The sequence below is a fragment of the Zalophus californianus genome, chromosome 1, assembly GCF_009762305.2.
Source record: "Zalophus californianus isolate mZalCal1 chromosome 1, mZalCal1.pri.v2, whole genome shotgun sequence".
In the NCBI taxonomy this organism is placed as follows: Eukaryota; Metazoa; Chordata; class Mammalia; order Carnivora; family Otariidae; genus Zalophus; species Zalophus californianus.
Window position 1 is genome coordinate 46551000 of NC_045595.1, and position 17913 is coordinate 46568912.

The 17913-nt window shown below is 45.4% G+C and overlaps 1 protein-coding gene across 8 annotated transcripts in view; it reads left to right on the top strand.

The window, feature by feature from the left end:
* ITPR1 (inositol 1,4,5-trisphosphate receptor type 1) overlaps positions 1 to 17913 on the top strand; it is a 320344-nt gene that overhangs the window by 259957 nt on the left and 42474 nt on the right. For all 8 annotated transcript variants that reach the window (XM_027586400.2, XM_027586401.2, XM_027586403.2 and 5 more), the window contains 5 exons: positions 1178 to 1300; positions 2356 to 2460; positions 5243 to 5435; positions 11952 to 12074; positions 17629 to 17804. In XM_027586400.2, coding sequence (XP_027442201.1) covers positions 1178 to 1300; positions 2356 to 2460; positions 5243 to 5435; positions 11952 to 12074; positions 17629 to 17804 — 720 coding nt within the window. The remainder of the gene's footprint in view (positions 1 to 1177; positions 1301 to 2355; positions 2461 to 5242; positions 5436 to 11951; positions 12075 to 17628; positions 17805 to 17913) is intronic.

The following is a 17913-nucleotide window of genomic DNA, read 5'->3' on the forward strand; positions in this document are numbered from 1 at the left end:
CTCAGAGATCAAAAATCTCGAGGATCTTTTCTCCAAAATTACTTTCAGGGCCAGACCCGATGTCAGTACAGAAATGTGTGGCCCTCTGCATGCTTGCTCTGGGATAATGAAAAATAACTCCAAGGAATAGCCTTGTGGCAATGCAGGAGGCTGAGATGCCCTCTGAATCATCAAAGAAAATGATTAATTTTCCCTTCAACTTGGGTTTTCCCTTCAACTTAGGGTTTGTTCTTATTCTTTGAATGATTAAATCTCGAATGATTTGTTCATGTGATAAACATTGGCCAGGCCCAACTTTGTCCAAGGCATTGTGCTAGGCACTGGGCAAAGATTGAGAAATGAGCAGACCCAGCCACCAGGCCCTGAGTAGGGCACCGAGGTAGGTGGGAACAGTAAGACAGGTACAGAAATGCTCTAGGAAATGTGCTTGCAGCGTGAAAAAAAGCAACATGCATGGGTCCTCTGGTAGCAGATTCGAGATCAAATCTCAGCTCACTAGCTGTATCATTTTAGGAACGCCCCTTTACTTCTCTGAGTCTGTTTCCTCATCCATAATAAATGATAATCTTTGACACTTCATAAAATGTTTATGAGCATTAAGTTTCCCAAAATAAAAAAATGTTAAAATACTTACACAGTGCTTGGCACAAAGAAAGACCTCAGTAGATGTTAATTGTTAATGGTGTTATTTTTACATGGAGTAGGGATGGAGAAATGTGGACAGGGGAAAAATGTAGAATCAGAGATAATAGTTTGACTAGCTCTTTCTAAAGGCTAGTGGAATTCTTACTAGTTTTTCCTGAGATGGCGAAGGTTGGGGGTTAGGGAGAGATGGCGGGAGGAAATGTAGAGAGAGAAAAAGTCTTGCTTCTAGTCTACATTTTCCTATTTTATTGTTTCCAGGAACTTTTATAACCATTGTCCTCTTCAAGGGAACAGAATAGCTCTTGGTCCGACTACCGCAAATGGGTTTCATTTCTCATGTCGGTGGAAGCTGATTGGTAGGGACTGCCTGTGGCAGTGTTGAGAAGGATTCTGAGGCTGGGTCCATAACCTGATAGGAAAGAATGCTGAGCTTCCTGGGCCCTGTCTGCCCCAGGAGTGGAGACTGGAGATGCCAGTCCCGGGTGGGTCTTCCTTCAAATGGGGAGCTGTATCTGCTTGACCGTTCTTGCAGGTGGAAGTGATCAAGAAAGCCTACATGCAAGGTGAGGTGGAATTTGAGGATGGAGAAAATGGCGAGGACGGAGCTGCCTCCCCCAGGAACGTGGGGCACAACATCTACATATTGGCTCATCAGGTATGACCTCTCCCTAGGTCCTGGCGCCAGAATTCCAAGGTGAATGTGTGCTTAAACTTGCTTTTCCTTTAAGGTTTTAACCTCGGGCTGTGTGTGTTCATGATAATGTGGCTCCCAGGTACGAGTGGCAGCCTGACCCAGTGTGCTGAGTTCCAGGACTCTTCCGTTTTCCCATGGTAGCGTCATGTCCTTGGAAATCCCCACGTTGCTTAAAAGCCTTCGCACTGAGCCTTGACACTTCGATGGTTTATGGCTGTGTTTGGAGACAGTTGAAAGGAGTCTTAGGCTCTTCATAAATATTGATGAGTCTGTCTTAACAATCTGAAGAAATAAACCTCAGCTGCCTTGCCTATCACATTTAGAAATCTTGGGGAACTAACTTATCATTATGACTTCTTTTTGTTTGCTTTTTGGGGGGGTGTAGTAATACTTCCTACCTTGGCACCAAAATGCCCTGTTTCATAATTCTTTTCCCAAGTGGCTGGGCTTTTGAAGATACTTTCTTTTTCTGGAGGTTGATGTGCCTTGAGCTTGCTGATGTGTGTGGGCAGCTTGTAACTCTGCTGCAGGCTTGTGCTTCCTGTCCCTTTCACCTCACTGAGGTACAGGAATTGGGGATAAAGCAGCGACAGTACCGGGCAGGAGGTTGGTATGCCCTGCTACAGCGTGCTGGCGGAGGAATAGAAAACAGGCTCCTGCCCTTCATCTCTTCCATTGCCCGTGTTTAGCCACTGAGAGGGTTTGGGAACATTCTGAATGGAGACTCCATGTGGCTGTACAGAAAACCCCATCTCCCTCCCGCCTGGCTAAAGAAATCAGGGGAAAGAGGGACCTCACGTGGGCCTGAGCTTTCCAGGCTGTTCTGCCAGGGTCCCAAAATAGCTGCTAAGCAGAGCACACCTTGATGGAATGCAGCGAGCCTCCTGCCACCTTTGCCCTTCAGCTTGCCGCTGCTTAGGTTGCATTCTTTATACCCCAGGCTGGAAAGGAGCACGTACGTACGTGCCTGTCGCAAAGAGACAGTGACTCCCATGTTTTCTATATTTGCGTTTTAGTTGGCTCGGCATAACAAAGAACTTCAGACCATGCTGAAACCTGGAGGCCAAGTGGATGGGGATGAAGCTCTGGAGTTTTATGCCAAGCACACGGCCCAGATAGAGGTAAAAGCAGGGGGAACTCAGAGCACCAGCCTGTGGTGAGGGCCTGCAGAGGGTTCTGCCCTGTGCTGGGGTGGGCACACAGTCATTCATCTGAGCAACAGCATGTTGCTTATGAATCCTGACAAGGCCATGGGGACAAGTAGAAGGTGTTCTAAGAAAGTCTAGCAGAGGTACCTGTTGGAGACTGGCGGTCACAGAGGCCTGTTCTGAAGAATGACGTCCAAGCACAGACCTTCGGAAAATTCGGAATGAAACAGGCAGATTCTAGAGGGAAGAGCTTTGCAGACATGGGGAGTGACAAGTGGAGGCCCTGAGGAAGGAGATGCTAGGTGAGGGTAAGGAGCTGGAATTCAGTGAGCAGCAGGGAGGGCAGCACAGGCAGCCCCAGGTCCTACAGAATCCCATCCGCCATCCTTGCAAGAAGTCCGGATTTACCAGGAGAGCCGTGTGGAACCTCGGGAGAGGCTTACACACGAGTGGTACCATCAGATCTGCATTAAACACACATACACACAGCATACCTTATTCATCCTCTGTGAGCAGATGGGGAGATGCTGAGAGAAGACTCTGAGAGGGTGTGTCATTAGCCCAGCTAGCAAGGCCAGAGATGGGATTGTGTGTAACACAGGGCTGGCTAACCCCAGAGCCCCTGGGTGCATTTTGTTACCTGCATTGAACACAGACTTCTGTCTCCAGGCTCTGGGCAGTGAGGGATGGTGTGCCTTGTTTAGCTAAGGAAGAAGTGCACAAATTCAATATCAGTGTCAGAACAAAGATTTTGAAGGGCTAACAGACTCCTTTGGGCCATATGAAATGTTCAGGATGGAGACTTTTTAGGAATATATTCTTACCTGATGTCTCAAGTGTGTCTGGGCTGTCCTAATAAAATGCATCACCTTACTGATGAGTTGACCAAAGCAGTGCATGTGGGCAAATACCCTTGATTTATTGTTAATGATGAGAAGCTTGATGGCAGGGCCAGCTCTGTCCCATGGGGCCCTTAAAAGACAAGCTTTAGGTGTTTGCAACATAGAATGTCAGAGCTCCTTCGTCCACCGGAGAGAAGACTGAAGCTTGCTCAGGTTAAGAGTTATGAACAAGGTTACCCAGCCTGTTAGAGGTGGGGAAGGATTGGAATGTGTCCTCCTGACTCCCAGTTGTTAAGTATCATGAAAAGGAGGTGTGGACAGATACTGAATGATGGAGAGACATGGCCGGGCATGCTGTCCCTAGCTCTCAAATCCTGCCCTTGGCTAACCACCCATTTCTTCCACTTTCCTGAGGGAGTTACCTGTGCAAAGCCAGAGAACACCCGGTTACTCCCTGTGGCTTCCTACAGAGTGCCTTTGGCTCTCAGGAGTTAGGCTGGCTAGCCCTGGAGTCTGGGACTCAGTTCTTGCCAGGAAGCCTCCCTTTCCCTCTGGATTCCAGAAACACGTCTCACATCATATCTCTTCAGCTTAGGGAGATCTACGGCCCACTTGACTGTGCAAAGCAGGCAGGCTCTTGCCAGCAGGAGACTGCGGAGTTGGTCCCTGAGCCTGTCTGGACAGCAGTGTCACTTGCAGGGGGAGCTGGTTCATGTGCAGGCTCCTGTCACCAACCCCCACACCACAATTCCAGTTAAATGAGGTTGACTGAAGGACCAGAATCAGTATGACAGTGAAGCTTCCTGTAACCTGATGTCCAGCTAGATTTGGGAACCACTGGTCTAAAGACCACGTCTCCCAGAATTTATAGACATAGGGCTATGGGAACCTGTCACACATCTGAGAGAGCTTTCCACTACAGCCTGACTAGAGTCACCTTTCTTGCTGTGTCAGGGAACAAAAGTGTTGAGAACGTGAGAACTAGATCTTCCTGAAGAGGGCGTAGGCCCTGAGCCTCACCTGACTTCTCCAGCCTCTGGGGAGGAAGGGTAAAGACAGGTCATGCCCCCGTTGTACTGTGACCTGCACCCCTTTTGAAATCCCTACCCCCCCAGGATGGTGACTAAGTACAGAATCCTAGAACCTGAACAGTCCTCACCAGACTGCCTCCTCTCTGGAGATTGAGCCACTCTAGAAAGAACACGGAGAAAACCTGTGAGGTGTCCACGCTGGGGCCCAACAGAGCTGCTTCAAAGAGTACTGAGCACAACACCAGTGTTAAATGGCCGGACCAGTTCACACACTGTATGCTTTAGATGCCATGACGAGTAAGAGATAGGAGGACATTGCAACTGGATAAACCACGGGTCTCTCTTTAAAGTTCCTATTTAGGAAAAAACAACAACTAATTTTGCTATCAGAGAAGTTTAGGTGAGGTCTGTCCCATAGTCTGGTGCTGCACCATCCAGTATGGAAGTCATTAGCCACGTAGGGCTGTTTAAATTAAAATTAAATATTCAGGGGGTCAGTTGCACTAGCCACGTGGGGTAGATGCTCAGATACGGAACCATTCCTTCATTACAGAAAGTTCTGTTGGACAGCCCTAGCCCCCTCATCTGGATATGTACACAAAGTACAGTTTAAATTCTTGAGACAAAAGTTAGTCACAGTAAAATTGATGGGTCTCAGGTTAAAACAAAACAAAACAACCAACTCTTGGAGACTTGCCCAAACTGTTTTTTATATAAATGTAAGAGACTTGGCCCAGTCTGGGGGTTATAAGATCTGAGAAGACGCAAGAACAGGTTTGTATTATACTCAGTCGTGAACACCAAGCCCATGATCTTAGCAAAGATTCTTAGTGAAAGGTTTTTGAAAATGACTGTTTAAGCTCCTCCATTTTCTCACCCTAGATTGTCAGATTAGACCGAACCATGGAACAGATTGTGTTCCCTGTGCCCAGCATATGTGAATTCCTAACCAAGGAGTCAAAACTGCGAATATACTACACTACAGAGAGGGATGAGCAAGGCAGCAAGATCAATGACTTCTTCCTACGGTCTGAGGACCTCTTCAATGAAATGAACTGGCAGAAGAAACTGAGAGGTGGGTCAGCGAAGCGCCCACGGGACGGCAGGGCCATGCCATCCTGGGCCTTCACGAGCCTGGGCTGGGTGGTGGAGGGCGTGTCTCCAAGCAGGAGCAGAGCTAGCCTAATTTATGGCACTTTCTACCTCTGAGCACTGGGCAGATCTAGACACCTTTGTAGCTGAGAAACGGGCTTTAGCCTCAGGGAGGCACCTCCCCAGAAAAGTCTCCCTTCATGCCCCATCTGATTGGATTGGATTGGAGAGCTCTATGCAAGACTTTCAGAATGTCCTTTTTTGGTATCTTGATGTAGGAAATAAAAGGAAGGGAGAAAAGACCAGTCTTTGAGCTCATAGGATGGTGCACTTGAGCAGGAAATTGAGCCAGCTTGACTGCTCATTTACTAGCTCACCTGCTCTGAAGACACCAGTCTCCCCTTTTATATGGGGTAGCTTGGTTTTTAGACTCCAGTATCATTTTATAGGCAGTAGAATCATTTGCCACATAAGACTCATCGTTGCTCACCAGTGAGTCCTGTTGCGATGCCTGGCCAGTCAGGTTGAAATGACTCGTCTAAAACACTTTTATAGGGCTATCCCAGAGGGCTTCTCAGCTCCTGGTTTTCATTAGGATTTTAATGGGATCCTTCAGTACTGACAGTACGCTCCTTACCAACTGTTGTGACCAACGTAGAAAGGATCGTGCTTTATTTCTGTCTGTCAGCCAGATTTTTTTCTTTGAAACCCCGGATTCCAGCTACAGTTGTGATCTTTTGGACTCTTTCTGCAGGGCAGGGTGGCAGGAGGGGAAGCTGTGTTAAAGATCACTTTCTGGGAGCTTCTGTCCTCTTCTGCCTCCCACCAACCCTAGGCAGAACAGACCAGCGTTCTTCACTGCACCCTTCTTCCACCTCACCACTTTTCTCCCTACCTCCCTGCACCCCTGGGTTTGGCTGGTGGCAAAGAGGGTTGTACATGCACATTGGCCAGGGGCCCTGTTCTTACCACACCCCCACCCCACAACATTCTCGCTCATCTCTAAGGGCTACCTCATCATCCAGCACTTTAAAACATTGGATGTTTTCGGGATGCCTGGGTGGCTCAGTCAGTGAAGTGTCTGCCTACGGCTCAGGTCATGATCCCGGAGTCCTGGGATGGAGTCCTGCGTCGGGCTCCCTGCTCAGCAGAGAGCCTGCTTCTCCCTCTGCCTGCCGCTCCCCTTACTTGTGCTCGCTCGCTCTCTTTCTCTCTCTCTCTGACAAATAAATAAATAAAATTTTTAAAACAGTAGATGTTTCCTGGGGGGCACCTGGCTGCCTCAGTAGCTAGAGCTTATGACTCTTGATCTCGGGGTCATGAGTTCAAGCCCTATGTTGAGTGTGGAGATTACTTAAAAATAAAATCATGAAAAGAAAATGTTTCTGGAGCCAAAACCCATTCCTCACCAGCCAGGTGTCTGACAGAGAGAGGGGCTCGGAGGCCTTTAGCAGAACAGCTTGCATGTCCTCGTTGGTAGGGATCCTGGGGGATTTAGGGTGCACTTCTAGCCGATACAGCGTGTCCTTGTAGCCTGCTGTGGACTTGACGCAAGCTCCTCCAGCTCAAGTGTGAGTGGCCTTGAACATCTACACAGCACAATGCTCAGGTGAACAGAGAAAGAAAAAATACCAAAAATAAGGTGGATATAGACCACATCTATTCCGTACTGTTATATTTTCAGCCATTAGGTTTGCTGGGGTCAGCTGTGATTCCAGCTTCCAGGGATGATCCTGAGTTCATGTATCCAGGCCTCCACAGTGGTCACTACAACTGTGATTTCCCTCTTTTCAGTGTGTGGGTCTACTAAGACTGGCCAGAGAGATTCATCCTCACAGTTCGCAGAGCCTATGAAAAATAGATCAATATTGTATAGGCTCTCCAAGAGGCTTAGGAACTGACAGAGGGGCTTTCAGCTCTTCTGCTCAGGTGAGATACCTTGCCATCTCTCCTTCTGGGACGTTGTCTTCAACCAGGCACAATGGGAAGCCCTCAGCCCCAAGAGGTGGGGGCTCTCACTCCCATTCCACTTCTGCCCCCACAGGCTGTGTGGCCCTGAGCGGGTGACTTCACTGCTCCTAGACCCTCACCTGGAAAGCGGGGAGTTGAGATTGATTGATTGCCAAATGACCACATCGTCATTCCAAGATTTATGTTGCATTGTAGCTAATACCTTCTCTTATTTAGCCCACCTTTGTTTCAGAAACAGTTTTTGTTTCAGTAAAGCTTAAACAGCTATAGTTGTCAACTGAAAGATTTTAATTGGCTTCAAAGCTATCTGCTGGTAAGAGAGAAATTGAAAACAGTAACTGAATTAAACATGATATGCATATTTAGCGAGGGGAGAAATGTACTCATTAGAAGTGTAATTAAAATAAAATACGTTTTCCCCTCTAAGTAGCGTATTTCTCTTCTAATAAATCTGCAAGGGAAAAAAAAATCTGCTTTATTCATAAGCTGCTTTCCCCTTTCCCAAAAGTATCACAGAATCACCTGGGCTTTGGTACATCTGTAGCCAGGGCTCAGATATAAAGCCAAGTCTGTCTAAGACTGATGTCACTCAGTAATTGCTTCTGCAGGTATTAAGATAGTCAGTTCCTAAGCTCTCCGGAAGCCTTACTCCCTGCTCCTCTCACAGAATGCACGCACACACAGGCGCGCACACACGCATGCCCCCTTCAGCGCGCTCACGTCCTCTCTCACCTGGGCCTCTCTGACCCCTTCTCCTGACGTTCCCAGCCCCAGTGAAGTGAAAGCTCTGGGCTAAGAAAATGAGAAGATAGTGAAAGAGGAAACTGAGGCAGAGTTGCATATGCTGACCTTTTCCTGCTTGGGGTTTTCCCTCATGGTTGTCACACCCATCCAAATAGAGCTGGGGAATTCTGTTTTTTATATCCATAGAGTCCAGGTCCCTCAGCCAGGCCCAGTTCCCTCAGGAGAACAGATACAAAGGCTAGGAAAGAGGGTTACCAAGTGGTGCTCTGGGACGTAGGTCGTTAGACTGACCTGCCTCACTGGGGTCACAGCACCCTGTCTTTTTCTGTGAGGTAGCAGGTGTGTCGATCCGGCCAACTTGTACCCCTAATAAGTAGAAAACATACAAAGTACCGTGGGGGGGGTTCAACACTGTGTAAGCTATGATTCCTTCCTGTGGGAACCTACCATCTTATGGGGGCAGGCAACACAGGATATTTTTAAGTGGTTGTAATTGAGGCGACTAACAATGAGCAGGGCTGTAATTAAGCAGTGACACGCTGTGGAAGTGTGGGAAAGACAAGCTTCTGAGAAAAGGTGGCATCTGAACAGCATCTGGAAGGGTAGATAGGATTTGGATAAACACAGTCCTGAGAGTTTGAAGAAAGGGAAGGCGTCTGCATTTCCTGTTGCTACTCTAACAGATTACCACAAACTTGGAGGCTTACAGCAGCATACATCTACTGTCTTAAAGTTCTGGAGCTCAGAAATGCACAAAGGTTCTCACTGGGCTAAAATCAGGGTGTTGGCAGGACCGCCCGCCTACTGGAGGCTCTAGCTTTTTTTCCAGCTTCTAGGGGCTTCCTGCATTCGCTGGCTCTTGGCTTCTTCCTCCATCTGCAAAGCCAGCCATGACCAGGAGAGCCTTTCTCACGCCGTATGACTCTGCCCCGACACTCCCACACCCATCCTTCACTTTTAATCACTTTTTGTGATTATGTTGGGCCCACTGAATAATCCAGGATAATTTCCCCATCTCCAGATCCTTAACTTTATCACATTTGTGGAGTCCCTTTTCCCATGAAAGGTAACATATTCATTGATTCCAAAAATTAGGATGTGGACATCTTTGGGGGGTATTACTATTTATGCATCACACAAGGTATGTTAGTTGTGTTATATTGCTGTATAATAAATGACCTCAAAATTCAGTGGCTTCAAACAGTAAATATTTATGTCCTCCCAGTTTCTCAGGGCCCAGAGTTTGGGAGTGGCTTAGCTGGGTGGTTCTGACTCAGGGTTTTTCATGAGGTTGCTGTCAAGTTGGCAGCTAGGGCCTCCTCGTCTGAAGGCTGGGTGGACCCAGAGGATCCACTTCTCTGCTCACTCACGTGGCTGCTGGTAGGAGGCCTCACTTCTTCTCCATATGGGCCCCTCTGTAGGGCTGCTTGAGTTCCACATGACGTGGCAGGCGGTTTCCTCAGAGCAGATGACTGAGGAGAGCGTGAGCATGCACGTGCAAGGAGGAAGCTGCAGGGCCTTTTATGACCAAATGTCAGGAAGCACTCCTGTCACTTCTGTCTTCTCCCAGAAGCAGTAACTAAGTCCATTCCACACTCAAGGGGAGGGGGATTGAGCTGTACCCCTCGAAGAGGAGAGCATCAAAGACTTTGTGGACGTATTTTTAAACCACCATGGGGACAGTGCACTGAGGCTAGAGGTGCAGCGTATGTTCAGGGAGCCACCACTAGACTGGGATGTAAAGGTGGCCTATCTGGGGAAGGGAAGTGGGAGAAGAGTCTGGAAAGTTAGATGGGGACATAGGAAATAGAAGATCATGCGTGTCAAGGTTGGTTTTTAAGTATCTTTTTGCCCATGGATAGATACCCAGTTGATTTGAAGGACTATTTGTTCATCATACTTGGAATGACACAATTTAAGTAAGTTAGCTTTATAAATATATGATTTATTTGTGAACTCTATGCCATACTTAAGGGCCATTTATTAGAATTAAATGAAAGTGTCCTACAATGGCTAGTCTTACTCTTACATTTGATATTGAGAACCCCCTTAAAGAGAATTTTGGCTTATATAGTCCATCACCGAGCTTTGCCACTTCCTGTTTTTCTTTTGCCTATGAGCTTTTTATATGTACGCTAATGTGGAGAGGATATTATAAATTCCCATGTACCCACCACTCGGCTCCAATCATTACCAACCCTTTGCCATTCTTGCCACCTGTCTCTTCTGGAGTTTCCATATCCAAATCAGACACGGGCTTCAGTCCCAGAAGAAACACCAGTAGCTATTGTTTCCAGAACAGATGATTTCTCATCTTAAATTTGTTTCAGCAATTAACTTAAAAAAAAAGTTTATTGTTAGTGGAGGTTGACCGAGTCCTGGTCAGCTCCTCTACTGAATGGTGACATGAGCCCCTTCCTCTATCCTTGTCTGACTCGAGAGGATCACTGACCTGGGTGATGAGATCTCCACAGCTTCTCCCCCCTGCTGGGCCTCAGTTTCCCTCATAAAACGAGAGATTTTAAATTAGACAGTGCTTGTAGCTCTAAAACTCTAGACTTTGGAAACGTTTCCTGTTTCCAAGTGCAAACATGAAATGAGCAATTATTAAATTACCCGGGGCTCTGTTTAATTGTGCCATAACTTTATTTTGGAGAGAAGCTTTCAGAGACTTGGCTGCTTGCTCTAGGCATCATTACGAGGCCATTGAATTTGTCATTGGCTCCTGTCCTAAAGTTATATGATGACTTCATTGGGAAAGAGAAACACGCTCTAGAGACCCATTCTCCCATACTCCGTATTTCTTTGGAGGGAGATAATATGGAATGAGGCTATCTTTTGGAAACTCTGCTTCTGGCATGGAGACTGAAATTATTCCTACCACATCTATTTTTAAGCATCATCCTAAGTCTAAGGCACCACTGGAGAAAAACTTGGAGGGAAAGGAAGCACCACCCCACATGGTGTGGCCGGAGGCTTGTTGTTCTAACACCGAACATGCCTGGCCGGTATGGTATGGCCTCTAGGCGACTACAGAATCAGATGGCAGCAATATGCAAAATGTCTCTTGCCCTTCAGTGATGGGTTTGGTACCACATCCTTTCTCTACTGTAGCCTTTAGGAATGGGATCTCTACTGCTGACTACCCAGTCAGTAACTCCCTCCCGTAGTTCCCCTGCCCCCGGCATGATCATCAGACTTCAGGAAAATGGAAAATGTCTCAGTGTCAGGAAAGGGATCATTGTCTAGCTTTTAGGCACCAGTGAGTTAGTGGAGGATTTTGAGTGTGGCAATGGTAGCCTCCCTCGTCTGGGGCCCTGCTGGGCCAACTCTAAATGCTGTGTGTCCCTCCAACTGGAGCCCCACACTTCTAAAAGGCTGATTAAGTTCTTGTGTCTCTCTGGGCATTTCCTCTGGTCCCAGAGCCCTGGAAGGACTGAGGATTCAGTGCATGAACTCTGGGCAACCCCAGATTCCATAACTGGTGGTGCTGACTGGGGCATGCAGGGTTTTTAGATGTTCCAACTTTTCTCCTTTTCTTCTCTCCCTTGTCCCCAAATGCATCTTCTGTTCCAGTAACCACTCCAAACAGAAATAAACCAATCTGATGTCGTTATGAGCCTATGAGTCAACCTCAAAACAAATGATCATTTTTTACTATTGTGGTAAAAACTGGGAACAAAAGTGGGCTTGTGGGGCAGAGCGGGAGGAAGGGCCGAGTGGGGTTCCCAGTGTTCTGACTTGTGGCTTTGAACCTTACATGGCTTGGTCTTTGTTTTCACAGCCCAGCCCGTTCTGTACTGGTGTGCCCGCAACATGTCTTTCTGGAGCAGCATTTCATTTAACCTGGCTGTCCTGATGAATCTGCTCGTGGCGTTTTTCTACCCATTTAAAGGAGTCAGAGGAGGTACCTGTATTTTTAATTTCAAGGAAACTATGAGAAGCAGCAGGAAGGTTATGACTTGCATCTTAAATATGGTCCCTGGAAGTGTTGGTGCAGTATTATGGGATCCCACTTACCCATTTTCAGACAGGATGAGATTGTAGCTTTCACCGCAGACTTAGTTTTGTTTTGTTTTGTTTTTAAGATTTTATTATTTATTTGACAGAAAGAGACACAGCAAGAGAGGGAACACAAGCAGGGGGAGTGGGGAGGGAGAAGCAGGCTTCCCGCGGAGCAGGGAGCCCGATGCGGGGCTCGATCCCAGGACCCTGAGATCATGACCTGAGCCGAAGGCAGACGCTTAACAACTGAGCCACCCGGGTGCCCCCACCACAGACTTATTTTTAAATCTCATTTAAAAGAATGTAAATTTTGTGTCCACATTTATCTACCAGGAAAGAAAGAAGCTGTATTCTCTGAAACCTATAAGAGATGGTCTCAATCAGCCTCCTTGTTTTATATGTTGGGAAACTTTGTCTCCAAAAAGTTGAGAGATCGTGCCAAACTTTCACAGCTAGGTAGTGGTAGAGCTAACCCTAGAACATAGACATCTCGATGCTCAGTCCACTAGATTATTTTCCCCATACCATACTTACAGAATTAATTTCAGAGTGAAGAATTTTTAAGACATGTCTGGATTTTTTAATCAATTAATTAATCAATTAATTAATTATGTTGGCAAGGGGCTCAGGGAGGCAGGACTTGAATGACCGAAGACTGCACCTCCTTGGATATTTAGTTTATAAAGAGCCGTGTGCCACTACTCATGCAATAGAACATGATGTCTGTCCCTGGTCTTTATGGATATCCCCCCATCCTCACCATCTCTTTCCAGCCACCTGCCATGTGCACTCTACATATCTTGCTGAGAACAGGCAACAGTCAGGAGGGGCATCTTTGTGTTTGCAACTCTTCGGTTTGCTTGACAGCATTCTAGAGTCATGCACACTTGTGGGGCTCTGGGGGCTGGCAGAAGCCCCTTTGCTGTGACACATCCACGGCCCCTTTTCTGACACCCTGGATAGCCTTTTGGGAGGTCTTCTCAGCTACATTTTTCATGAGAGCTATTTGGCAGATCATCTCACATATGTATGTCACAAACCTACCAGCAGCCACCTTTTGTGAAACATATGGAATGAAGAGCCCAAAAGTAAGACACCAAAACAGTGCAGGAGTTCAAGGCTTAGCTCTTGAGCCTAATAATGCAGATGTGTATACGTAATGAGACAGCATGTCTAGACTTAAAGTCTACTTAAGGTCCATTTTGAAAGTGATGACTTGTTCTGTGATGCTCAGGTATCCAACATACCCATTCGAGCAGTTAGGTTTTCTATTTGGCCTTCAGTTACACTGAAAGCTTCATTTGAGTGATTATTTTCCCCCCAAAAGCAACACCTAAACGCAAGTCTGGGGGTACTTTCCTTTTTAATGCCATGTTAGGAAAATAAGTGCCCCTGTGTGAAGAGATTCTGCAGGTCAGCAGAAGTGCGAGTGTGAAGTGGTCTGTCGGAGTGACAGAGCCCGGCTCCCTTTGCATCTCAGGGAAGTCCTTATGCTCATCATAACCGATTCTTCAACCATTACTTTGGATGTGTTTTCCTTTATCCCCCATTTCTTTAAAAATATTTAAAATCGTTTTATTACACGCTTTGACCATTTTCTTCACTGGTCACTTGTGGCCACGTTGAGGCCCATGTCTGAGGAGAGGTAGTTGACAGCTCCCCTCCCCTGCAGTGGTCAGCCTCGTCCAGTGGAAAATCTAGACTCACAACATCCAGACTCAGTGTCCGGGCCTGGCTCTGCCACATCCTCACACGACTCTGGGCATGCAACTTCAATTAGTCTTCCTTGGCTTCTCTGTAAAAAGGTGCTTAAATTGACCCAGTAGTTGTAAAACCTTGATGTGGATTTGGAAATCCCTGTATAGTTCAGGGAAAAACAGTGGTTGACCCAGTCAGGATCCCTGGGGCATCCTATTTCTGGCCCAAACAAGTTCAAGACCCACTGATGAGAAGACTGTTAAAGGTTCTTCCAACTCTACAGTGTTGGGTTCTCAATGTGGCATCGACTCTGGCTTCCTGTTCTGGCAGTGTGGGCTGCAGTCTTTCATGTGTGTGGACTAAATGGAAAGCATCATTAGATCTCCCAGAAGGGAAGGAGATTGAGCTGACCTCAGGAAGCCTTTTCCACTACACAGTGACCGAGCTCACCTCAAACACATCAGTTCACTCTCAGAGGGATTTATTTTTCCACTTGTAAGACATGTGGGGACCATCTTCTCTACTCGCTACTAACCATCTTCAGGAGGAGGGTTGTATTAGCCCAGCCTCAAAATAAGATCGGGTTGGTTACCTGAAAGTATTTCTTTGAGATCAGTGTTTGTTCATGTTTGACTCTAAAACCAGGATTTCCAAAGTGTCCCCATTGAATGTCCCCCTTTTGATGAGGGTTCTGTGGCATCGTAGGCCTGTGGCTGCCCAGAACACTGGTGGCCTTAAAAGCTCCTTTTCAAAAGTATCATTTTCCCCCTTTATTTAAGAACTGATGAGTCACACAGGCTCCAAAAGCATGAAACCTGGGCACATTCAGATTTTTTACTGAATCTGTGAGCATGCTATGATGATTAAAGCAAATATGGTACTCCTTTTAAAACATTACCATTTTTGAAATTTTCAAATATACAAGTAATAAGAAGTTACTATACTGCCACGTATCTATTAGCCCAGCTTTAACAACTACCAACATTTTGTCCATCTTGTTTCATCTATTCTCCTACTGTATTTTCTGAAAGATTTTAAATAAGTCTAGACATCTTGTTGTTTTGCCCATAAATATTTCAGTGTGCATCTCTAACTTCTAAGAATATTGCAAAATATGTATAATTACCATAACATTATCATATCTAACAGAACTAACAGCAAATCATGTAATAGCTTGTCCATATTCATGTTTCTCCAATTGTCTTAAAGATGTCTTTCTATAATTGGTTTTTTTTAAAATCTAGCATTATTTTTTTAACACTTCTTTTATAGTGGGGAGACAACAGGTTTTTATTTCGGCCCCTTCGGGATTTGGGTATGTCCACTGTACTGGTCCCATTTATTATACTGAGACCTTGAGGCATTTAAGATGGCGATTAAACACTTAAGAAAATGAAAAGCAAGACACAGACTAGGAGAAAATATTGACAAAATATGTATCTGACAAAAGGCTTATATCCTGAATACATAAAGAACTCTTACAATTCAATAATAAAAAGACAACTTGATTAAAACAGTGGGCAAAAGATGTGATCAGATATTTCACAAGAGATTGGCCAATAAGCACATAAAAAAAGATATTCAACATCAGTAGTTATCAGAGAAATGCAAATGAAAACTAGAATGGCATACCAGGAGAAACCTACAAGAATGGCTGAAATTGAAAATGCTGAAATACTAAATAAAAATGAGCAAATAATAAATAAGAAAATACTGACTATACCAAGTACTGGTGACGATGTGGAACAAGTGGAACTCCCACGTACGACTGGATGCAGAGTCACTCTGGAAGACGGTATGATTGTGTTGTAGAAGGTTAAACATAGGATCCAGAAATCTTATTTCCATGTATTTGTCCAAGGCAAAGGAAAACATACACCCATTCCAAGATTCGTACTTGAATGTTCCCAGTAACCTTATTTATAATAACTGCAAACTGGGAACAACCCAAATATACATTAATTGTTGAGTGAATATGTAAATTGTGGTATATCCATATTGTGGAATATTACTCAGCAATAGAAAGGACAACATATTAATACACAAAATAACCTGACTGAATCTTAAAAATTTGCTAAGTGAAAGAATGAAAAAGACTACCTCCTAATCTGATTGTTTCCATTTTTATGAAATTCTAGAAAGTGCAAAGCTAGGAAGGAGACCAGTGGCTGCCTAGGAGTGGAGCTGGGGCAAGGCCACAACTGCAAAGAGCACAGGAAACCTTTCAGGGGAATAAAAATGTTTATATCTTGATTGTGTTGGCAGTTACATGTGGTTCTATGGCTGCCACGTATCTATTAGCCCATGCCAAAATTCATCACGTTAAGCTGAAAATCAGTGGATTTTATGTGTTATTTTTTTAAATTGGTGATTAAGGACCATCAATTTCAGAGGCATACAGACTCCAGCCATTTGCTGTGTCACCTTAGGCCTGATAAGTAATCCAAGACGCAGTTTCCTCTAGAGGAAAATGAAGAGAATCATAAGCTGGTTGGGAGGATCACATAAATGATAATCAATGTAAAGGGCTTAATATAGGATATCTAACCACTGTTAAATGCACAAGAAATGACATAAGCCTCGATATCCACATCTTCCCAAATTTCTGAAAAGCTTCTGCCTCTCTGTGCCCATTTTTAATCAGGTTTTCTTTTGAGGGATATCAAAAGGGAAGAGGTAAGGGGTTGGGAGTTGGGCAACAGTTTCTAGAGAAAAAGTGTCTCAGCGGCATGAACAGAATGAACTAGGGCAGCCAGCAGGCTCAGGGAAGAGCTGTAACTCGCAAGGGTGTCTCTTTCCTGGGTGGGGCTTCAATCCCAGCAGTTCTGGAGAAGTGAAACTCCTTTATATAAGTGGCCTTAATCATGTAGTGCTGCTTGTTTACATCTGAAGGAGACTCAAAATGTGACAGCATTTGAAATAGGGTTTTATTTTTTTTTTTAATGAGTGTTTTACAGAACTATATTTTTAGCCATGTTGGCTCATGTTATATAACTAAGCCGTCTCGTGGGACACTCTAAATAGAACTTGAAATAGCAAGAGATGACAAAAACTGGTATAAGCTCTTTGACTACAAGGATAATCTAATTGTAGGATGATGTTAATGATACGGAAGTTGCCTTCCTCCTTCCCTTGAAGAAATCTGATTCAGGCAAGGGACCTGCAATTTTCCTTTGCATACTTTTAATAGAAATTAGAAGTTTAGGCTTCCAGTTTGCCTTCCCGAAGAGTGAAATGTGATACATGTATGAGTTTTATTGATTGAACAGATTCATTTGACGAGCATCTACGGGGTGCTGTGTGCTTCCCTCAGGGAATTTGGTTGGGGGGAACCCGATTGGGGGGCAATTAGGGTAGGAGGGGAGAGAAAGACAAGTAAACTGACCACCAGAAAATAGTGTTCTATTGGGATGACTGGAGTGAGTACTGAGAACACAGAGAGGGAGAGGCACCTGGCATAGTTTTCTGAAGAGGAAGGGGGTTGGGGAGGTTTTTGGAAGAGTTGACATCTCAGCTAAGACCTAGGATGAATAGGAAAGGGAAAAGAATTTCCCAGGTAGTAGGAACATGGGTCAAGGCTTGGAGGTAAGAAAACATGGATGTGTGACGGATTACATCTGGGGCACAGAACAGGAGGTGAGAGTTTGGACAGTAAGGCCAGTTTGGTGATTGCAGAAACTGTCATTAAGCCCATTTTGGTCTGTCACCTTTTACTCCATGAAAGCACTGATCTTTGAGAGCTCCGCCTGTCTTTTCAGGAACACTGGAGCCACACTGGTCAGGACTGCTGTGGACAGCCATGCTCATCTCTCTGGCCATTGTCATTGCCCTCCCCAAGCCCCATGGCATCCGGGCCTTAATTGCTTCCACAATTCTCCGGTTGATATTTTCAGTTGGATTACAACCCACGTTGTTTCTTCTGGGAGCTTTCAATGTAAGTATAAATACCTTCATAGCCACGTTCTTGTTGACATGCAAACAGGAATGCCTTCCATTCTGGTTCCTAGGATCTTGGCCTGGGCTTTCAGTGCGGCAAAAGACTG